This window comes from Lotus japonicus, chromosome 6, assembly GCF_012489685.1.
Source record: "Lotus japonicus ecotype B-129 chromosome 6, LjGifu_v1.2".
In the NCBI taxonomy this organism is placed as follows: domain Eukaryota; kingdom Viridiplantae; phylum Streptophyta; class Magnoliopsida; order Fabales; family Fabaceae; genus Lotus; species Lotus japonicus.
In genome coordinates, this window is record NC_080046.1 from 57,888,187 (window position 1) to 57,897,534 (window position 9,348).

The 9,348-nt window shown below is 34.0% G+C and overlaps 1 protein-coding gene across 1 annotated transcript; it reads left to right on the forward strand.

The window, feature by feature from the left end:
- The first annotated feature begins 2,832 nt into the window (after positions 1-2,832).
- LOC130723929 (uncharacterized) lies at positions 2,833-3,905 on the forward strand. The gene is made up of 2 exons (XM_057575080.1): positions 2,833-3,271; positions 3,373-3,905. Exons 1-2 carry the CDS (start codon positions 3,020-3,022, stop codon positions 3,442-3,444), a joined length of 324 nt encoding a protein of 107 aa, XP_057431063.1. The 5' UTR covers positions 2,833-3,019; the 3' UTR covers positions 3,445-3,905.
- Positions 3,906-9,348: the final 5,443 nt, after the last annotated feature.

Sequence of the window (9,348 nt, forward strand, 5' to 3'; positions counted from 1 at the left end):
TTCATAATTTTGTCAACCTTCATTTTGAAGTTTACAAATAAATTATAATGTAAGTGTTAATATTGAGATTCATATCAATTATTGGTGAAATGTGCATTCATGTGTTTGTTTTTCCTTTTCTCTCCATGAATTTCCTCTTCAATTGAATCTCAAATCTAGGGAATGCTATGCTACACCCGCTACCTTTTAAGAAGGAGTAACATATTGTAACACCACAATTTCTCAACTGGGGATCACATTAGTAACCCAACAAGTCTAGGGACTAACTCGGGAGTTTTTCCAAAGGTGATATTTTCGAAAATAAAGGTCCATCATCACCCAAGCAATGGCCCTTCTTGCCTCAGACAGAACAACTTGAGTTCTTACTGGAACTCAAATAGGGTTTTTGATATCAATTTCAAAATCTTTTCAAAAAAAAATTAATTAATCAATTTTCCAAAATCCAATATTCATTTCAATTAATAATAATAATAATGATACCCAAATATTTATTTTAATTATAAACCAAGTTTAACTAAATAGATAGCGACGAACTTTCAAATAGTATCTAAGATAACGTTGAAAACCACAAGGTCAACCTAACGAAGTTATAATATAATTCAAAGATCTTCATCTTCGCCGCCTCAAGATTCTAGTCGCCCAACCGCATATCCACGTCGCAATCCATAGACTCTCCATAATCAAGCAACTTAATAACGTTAAGCGCCCAAGAAGTAATTACCAAACAGAAAAGGGTTAATTTCACACAAACAAGGACAATGCCAACAATTAGCTAACCCAAATTAAATTTCAAACTTATTTCCAAATTTGAAATGCTAACAACTTATCATCAACTTAAAACGAAACAACAACATATCTTCGATTCAAAACAAATAACAACATATCTTCCAATTTAGAATAAGATAAACAAAATATCATCAAATCTAAAAAAGATAACAAAAGATAATTAACCTCATAAAAAAGATTAAGGTCTATCCCCTTAACCAAATAACCAACAGCAAGGTTAAGGTCCATCCCCTTAACCTAACAAAACCCGCAAGTTAATTCAATTAATTTTTCCAACAACAACATGATCAATATTCCGCCCAACAATGAAATTCAACAAAAGGAAGCATGTAATTAATACAAAAACAACAACATCTCAAGACAAATAATCAACCAACAATGCCTTAAACATCTTCACTTCAAGTATCATGCAAGAAAATGAAAAGCACAGTGACACACGCACTAGCCAGAAGTTACCCTTACCTCCTTAAATTATAGCGCATAAGGCGAAGGACCTCAAATATTTAGGGAAGAGTAGGTTGCTAATGATCTACCACAAGCGAAAAGGAAATTTCGGCCACCCAAGGGAAGAGCTCTAGGATTTTTAGAAGTCTCAAGTGTCTAGAGGGAGCAGCTACTCAGGTGTGTGATTTATGCTTCACTCTAAGGTCCTACTTATAGTAGAGGCTAACACCTACCTAGCCCCTTGAACAAGTCGGCCAACCCACCTAAAGAGGGAGGTTTTCTATTTCTCTTTTTAAAACCTCTTTTCCTAACCCCAAGTCTAAGTTCATTATCTTCCCCGTTTTTTTTTTTTTTTGAATTACTAGATGAAACTCAACAAATTGTATCTAGAAAATTCCTATGTCAATTAATTAAATATTCATCAACTAAAACTGATTATTCAGTTTTTAGTATTATATTACTATTCTAGAAACTCCCCAAAAGATTTAAATTCAAGATAGCCTAGCTTGCTTGTTCTCGAAGCTATTACAACCTTAATTTGATAAAATAATTAAAAAAATGACAAAATTCATAAAATTAAATTCAGTCGCCCTAAAAGCTGGTCACATTCAGTTCTCCATGATTTTCTCCCCTTCTAGAAGCCCTCATAAATTTTTCAAACTCGCCATCTCCTATTTTGCTTGAGTTTCAAGCTAAAACAAGGTTTAATTGATTAATTAATTAATATAAATCCAAAATTCCAAAAATAACAAATTTTCTACTCCAAAATGATTATGGTTATCTACAGATATTATTTATTATTTTTAAGTCTCATATTTCAAATTTGTTTAAGATGTGCTAATGATATAGTTCTCAAATCACCTTATTATCATTAAATTATATAATTACGAATTATTTAAATATATTTTTTTAAATAATTATTTTTACGTCATATCAGACCTATCCTCAATTTTATTTAAATTTTATATCACCTTTTCAATTTTGTAAACACGTTTGGAGAAAAAGGATGATGCACCCACGGTGTAAAGTTTTTTTACACCGTCAACCAATCATATTTTGAGGATGTGCCACGTCAATTAATGAAATTGAATAAAAAAGGGAGATTTTCTCACATCCTTGAAATCTGATTGGTTGACGGTGTAAAAAAATTTTACACCGTCGGTGCATAGAAATTAAACTCAAAGGTTTGATCTAAATTTATGGAAAAACTCCTAAATAACTCCAAATTAAACTTTTAGCTCACTTTTTTCTCTCTTAGTCATCAAATCTCGAAATTCACGAAATTATTGAGATTATTTCTATTCTATTTTTATTTTTATGACTTATATACTTAATTAAATAATTATTCTAAGTCTAATTCAACGAGACTTTGATATCTGGTGTTTGGCTTTATATGGATTTTTTTGCTTTTGTCTCTCTTTGTATTTGTTTAGTCTAGTATTCTTTGCTTTTAGACCTTTTAAGCTGTTTATGTCTGTGCTTTTCTTCTTGTATTTCAAGCTTACTTGGGAGAGCATGTTCCCAAACTTATCTTTTTATCAATAGATTTCTCTTTTCTAAAAAAAAAAAAAGCTCATTTCCGTCATTTTACAGACAACTAACTACAGAAATGAAACCTATGCTCTTTTTCAATACCTAATAATCTACAACAAGTCAATTTTCCTATGAATACAATTATTACGGAAGTTAATGGGGTAGTTAAGCCTATTCAAAGTAGACCAGCACAATTGCTACTTGGGTCAAGAGAACAGTCCGTCACTATGGAGTCGGGTCAAGACTTGGGGGAGAAATGCCCTTTAACGACGGGTTCCATCATACCTCTGATGTCTTGTGTGATGAAATTGTAGTTCCTGAAATCAGAGAGGAGGGACTTTTAGATGACATCGAAGATGAGATTTTTGAGCAGCTTTATTATCATTGCGAATTGGCATCGAATGGAGTAAGCAGGGTCACAAAACTCAGGGCGCTGGATATTTTGGACCCCGGGAGAACCAGGAAGGGACATGATGGAAAAAAGAGAGGTAGAAAGCCTAGAGCAGAGGTAGGTCATTTTTTTTGTGTTTGTGTTTGTGTTTGTGTTTGTGTTTGTGTTTGTGTTTGTGTTTGTGTATTGCTGATAGGGTGTTTGTGTTTTTTTTATAGTTTGCTGCAATTTATGGTGTAGGCTATTTTTGTTGGTGGGGCAGGGTCCTTCTCGTGTATGGGCAAGGATGAGAAGTTCTTGCTTTATCAGGCCTGGGACCATAAGATTTGCTAGTACTTAGCTTGGAGGAAGTTGTGGGGTACGTGAGTTGCTAGGATTGGGATGCATCAGTGTTCCCAAGAGCAGTATGTGCAGACTGATTTGCAGCTACAGCAGGGAGTATTTCTGTGTTGGTCTCAGGTGGATTTCATTGTGGCAGTGGACTGGCTTGTGGTGGCTGTTATTTGCGTTTTTGCTTGTAAATTAAGCCTTTGAAATGGCATGAATTTGAGACAGTTTTAATTGCTGTGGGAGAACTAGTAGTTGATGGAGCCGCTGGTTTGAAGGTCTTGAGGAATCCTGGTGCTGCAAAAGTGGAATTACCAGGTTTATTATTGAAGGAGAAGTCCTATTGGTTATTATTAGCATGCATGGGGCGTTTTGGCTTTGTGTTGAATTGCATATATTGAAGCTGATTTTTTCTATCTCATTATGGCTTGCTACTAGTGCCAATTGTATAGGGATGTTTTCTCAGATTATATGATGACTATTTTTGGTGTTTGCTTGTGTTCATAGTACTCTTTTTCCTCCTCTAGGGTTTTTCCCATTGGGTTTTTCCTAGGGTGGTTTTAATGAGGCTCTCTCATAAGTTGCATTAAACACCAAAATATTGTAGGACTTGAAGGTTTTTCCTCATGCATTTTCTATTCTTACACATAACCCCTAATACTTTTTTTTTACAAAAATACCCTGAAACTTTATCTTTTTTAAAAACAATGTAAGTTTGTCTCTTTTTGTAATTTAGTCTTTTCCTTCCCCTTTTCTCCTTCCAGATCTCCTTCTTCATTTTTTAACCTCTCACCGTCCTCACCAATCACACCCAAGGACCACTGTTAGCTAATCCACAAGTGTACAGGTTTCGCCCGGTATTAATTATCTAACCACAGGGATTGTGAGTGAGAAGACTCAATTTAAGTACTAAGTTTGAAAGTTGAAAAGTAAGTAAAAGTTCTATTTTAAGGTTGTTTGATTGTGACAATTTATAAGTCGTAGTAGCGATGATGAAATTATAAGAAATCAGGGATAAGAGTGCCTAGGGTTTTCGTTCAACTAATCCATTTAAGTAAACCTATTCTACACATGTGAATTTCTGAGTCTCTCATTGATGCTATAGCCTATGCAACTTCCTATCGATGCCTCAGACATATAATTCTCTCAAATCAAAGGATAAGCACAATTCCTTGCCAACTTAAACAATTGTTTGAGGCTTAAAGCATACAAATTTCATGCCAACAAATCCCAACCCTTTCTTTATTCCTAGCAAAAAGCATAGAAGAGGTAATCCCAAAACAAGTCTCTAATCTACAATTTAACTTCTGTTCTGATTGTAGAAAAGCAAAAAACAAGTGTGCACTCAAGCTTAGAATGAAATTCAGAGATGAGATTCAACGGTTTACTCAAGACACATGCATAGAAATAGGAATTAAAACTTAAACATCAATAGTCTTACAAAAACCTCAACGCAATAGAAGTTAAGCCAAGCATGGCTATGGAATCCATACAAGAAATTGAAAGTAGAACCTGAATTAAAAAGTCTGGAAACCTCCCACAAGCTCCAGAGAGAAACTCAACTCTAAGTTATTTAGAAAAGGTAAAAGTGTTCTAAACAAAATGACTAAGCAACTATTTATAGCTGAACTTAACGAGACTGGGCGCTCGAGCGCTAGAGTTCACCACTCGAGCACCAGCTTCTCGAGAAACAGCTCCAAAGTTACTACCTTGAGGGCGCTCGAGCGCTAATTGCCACCGCTTGAGCGCCAACCCTTTATTCCTCTGACCAAAGTATCTTTTGACCCGGCGCTCGAGCGTTAATTGATGCCGCTCAAGCGCCACACGCTTCCACTTCCAAACCCAAGTTTCTGTTGGTTGGGCGCTCAAGCGCTAATTATGGGCGCTCGAGCGCCAGATGCACGCTGCCAGACTTAATTCCAGCCTTCATCAATTCTTAATTTAAGGCTTCAAAACTCTTGACCTTCCAAGTCCCATCAGCTCAACCTGCAATTCTCATTAAAACCAACTTGGGAAATATCATAATACCAAGCACCTATTAACACTATGGACCCAAGATAAAAGATAATAACTTAAAAACCCAAAACTAAGCTATAATATGAAAAAGGTCAAATCTCCTTCTTTCTCTTCAAACCCATTCAAACCCCGTTCTTTCTAGGTCGGCGTTTTGAGGTTTATTTGTGGTTGGAGGTGGAGGCGCGATATGGGCTAGGGTCGGGGGATGGTGCCACAGTGTGGTTGCGGCGGCGGTGCGATGTGGTTAGGGTTGAGGTGGTGGCGTGTTTAGAAGAAGAAGAAGAAGAAGAAGAAGAAGAAGAAGAAGAAGAAGAAGAAGAAGAAGAAGAAGAAGAAGAAGAAGAAGAAGAAGAAGAAGTTGTTTGAGGGAATGAAATGGAGATGAAGAGAGAAAAAAAGAAGAGAAACGGTAAAGGAGAGAGATGAGAATGAAGATCTGAATTCTGAAGGAAGATTAAGGAGATTTTTTTAATTAATATTAATATTTTTTAATCATTAATATATATTTGAATAAAAAAAAATATATGTAATTATTTATTAACATGACATACATAAGCTTCCACCTGGTACTCATTAATTGAGGTGGACTGAACGTAGGAGCTCATCCTAAACGTAAGCACAATGGTCGAACCTAAGTCGGCGGCAGGGATGGATTCAAATTATATTTTAGTCTAGGGACGGTTTTCAGATAATTTTCCGACGAGGGACGATTTTCAGATCTCGCTCAAAGTTCAGGGACGGTTATATGATTTAACCCTATTCCACAATTGTACCATACCTGAGTGATGTGGACCAATAGGAGTTGCTTTGACCGTCAACTTTGACTTCTTTATTTTTCTTTTTAAAAAATAACGAAAAACAAAAAAAAAAAGATATGTAATAATTATAATTTGTAGGTTGGGTTGAGTTAAACTAGTGTGGTTAACATTAAGGAGAAGATTGAAATCATTCCTGAAGAAGTCTTAGTGTTCTTGAGGTTCCTGAGCTTCAACGGCGGAGAAGGCTTTCAACGACGCGGAGAAGGCTTTTGTCAACGGCGGTGGAGGCGTTACTAACGGTGAAGATTGAAATCAACGACGGCAAGGGTTTTGACATTGTTTGTTTGTGGTGAACATTGAGGTTTAAGGAGTGTTGGCTTCTTAACCTTGGTGAAGATCGAGATTTAGTTTTGATGTGCGATGGTTGTTGTTGTCACAGTGGATATTAGGGTTTCCACATTGTTTAATTTTAGGGATTCTTATTTCCTTAATCAGTTTTTTATTTGGTTGAAATACTATGTGTGTATGTATTCGTTAGGGATTCCATATTGTTTATTTTCCACATTCTGATTTCGTTGTTCAGTTTTTCATTTGGTTGAAGGGGGTTGATGTTGCTCAAAATCATCAATATATATTAGAAAAGAATAACTCATATCAGGCTGATTTAGTGACGTGTCATTCTCACGTTAATTCTCATAAAAAAAAATTCACGTGTCATTCTCAGGTTAATTCTTATAAAAAAATACATTTTTAAATTTTAGATTTGATTAGGATTTAGGTTTTTTATTTCTTGATTTTATCTTAATTTATTTTTGATTCATTTTTAGAGTATTAATTAATTTTTATGGTATTTTTATTGAATTTTTGGATTTTTAATTAATTCAGGATTTTATGGGTTTTTATTGTGATTTGCTAGATTTTTGTAGTTTTTATCTATATTTATTTAGTGCCTTTTTAAATTTTAGATTTGATAAGGATTTAAATCTGAGAAACTTTTTCATAAAATATTAAAATTTTAAAATATTTGCTCTAATTATCTAAGATTTACCTAGATTAAATAAAAAACTAAAAATTCAATAAAAATAATTAATAAAAACTCATAAAATCCTTAATTAAATAAAAATCCTAAAATTAATTAAAAATAACATAAAATTAAATTTAATTAAATTCATTTAAAATAATATAAAGTTTAATTTAATTAATACTGCAAAAATAAACTTTTTCTTCACCTAAAATTTATTTCCATAACAAATCTTGAAACCGATTATTTAAAGGTAATTTTAAATCGAAGAAATTTTTTCATTAAATATTATAATCTTAATAGATTTGTCTCAATTATCTAAGATTTACCTAGATTAGTCCTTACTAATACTACATCAGTCATTTCCTCCCCTACATGCCTCCCATGTTGGCATGGAGGAAAAATGAGGAAGATCACTCAAGTATGCAACTTGCTTCATGTGGTGTTGATAATTGTGTAAGTGCTTCACATAAATGTTGTTGAGTAATTAGATTATTTTCATCATCCTCTTTTGATATATTTGTTAGAGTGTTTTTCTATTCTTATAACTATGGCTAAGAAAAATATATCCCTAACTTTTTTTTAAAAAGAGTGAGTTTGAAAGCTATAGCTTAAGTTAATTTGTTAATATATTACCAAAAAAATAAAAAAAATAAAATAATAATAATAATAATAATAATAATAATAATAATAATAACATATGTGTGCCGGTACGAGGCCGGTTGGGTACTATAGTGCCCTTACCCGCACCCATACCCACTACTTTTTGCGGGTAATTACCTATACCCAACCTCATACCCATTTAGCGGTTGTTTACCCTATTCATAGTGGGAATTTTTTGCGGGTACCCTATGGGTCCAAGACCCATTGCCATCCATAGATTTAGATTGTGGTAAAGATGAAGTGCTTCCTGTAATGACATTGAATTGTTTAAAGGTGGAGAGCTTCGAGTTGCTACCCACGCGAGTATGAGGACAGGTACAGGTAATTTTTGAAAACGCGGGTATGGTACTATAGTACCCTACCCATTGTCATCCATACTTAGTTGGAATAAACACAATAATGTCATACTTTATGATTTATCTTACACAATCCTGATCTGTGCTACTATCACATTCATTTTTTTTTAAGATTATATATGTTGATAATTCCTTATATCTATATGATTTGTGCTATTGTCTTCATATTCACGAAGAATGTGAAGCGAGTTCCGGTTGATCTCAATCAAGCTTAGAAGAGAAGTCTTTATGTCCACTTTGCTTAGTATTTCTGACTCTTCTATTACATCCGTTCTTTAATATTTTTAATAATCAAGGTATTAATTGACGTGTCAAATACAATAGACGTATTCCCCGTGCAACGCGCGGGTAAAAAAACACTCGTAATGAAGAATTTGTTAAAAATGTTAGTGATGGTGAGCCCTTGAAACGGATGGTGAGGATGGTTCTGAGTGTGTGAAGAAATGAGGAAAAAAATGAACAAAAACGTCGGGCAAGAATGAAAAGGGAAAACGATGAGAGAGACAGACGAAAGAGAAAGGATCATTGGATTTGGCACCCCACTCATTAGAAATGCCACCCCATTTAAAACATTTTTTGGAAACTTAATTTATGAAATATTTCAGAAATTAAGTTTCCGAAGTATTTTTTCACTCAAAAGTAGGGTGTTACATTGTATTTTGCACTACAAATCACGAATTAAATTCGAAATATAAGATTCCGAAATAATTCAGAACTTAAAAATCTGAAAATGGGGGTGTGAAATCTAATAGTGGAGATGGGAAATCTAACCCCAAAAGAGAGGCGTAATTACCTTCAACTAACATGTAATTGGCACACGTCACCTATTGTCATACCCAAAATTGTTCTTATGGTATGGTAGCGAGCACCGGAAAAAAAGGTATAATAGAATGGAGGCCTTTAACGTACACAAGTAAAAACTCGTGTAAGGTTGCACAAGCACCTTTTGACCCATTGTAGCAGGTTTTTATTTTTATTTTAAAAATAATAATTCAAAAATCCTATTTATTAGTAAATTAGTTAATTAAAGATTTAGGTTAATCTCATCATCAT

Excerpts from the sequence above, each read along its gene's own strand:
- LOC130723929 (XM_057575080.1), top strand. The coding sequence starts at position 3,020 with ATGCCCTTTAACGACGGGTTCCATCATACCTCTGATGTCTTGTGTGAT. Across the intron at positions 3,272-3,372 it reads GTAGAAAGCCTAGAGCAGAG|TTTGCTGCAATTTATGGTGT; the intron begins GTAGGTCATTTT and ends TTTTTTTTATAG.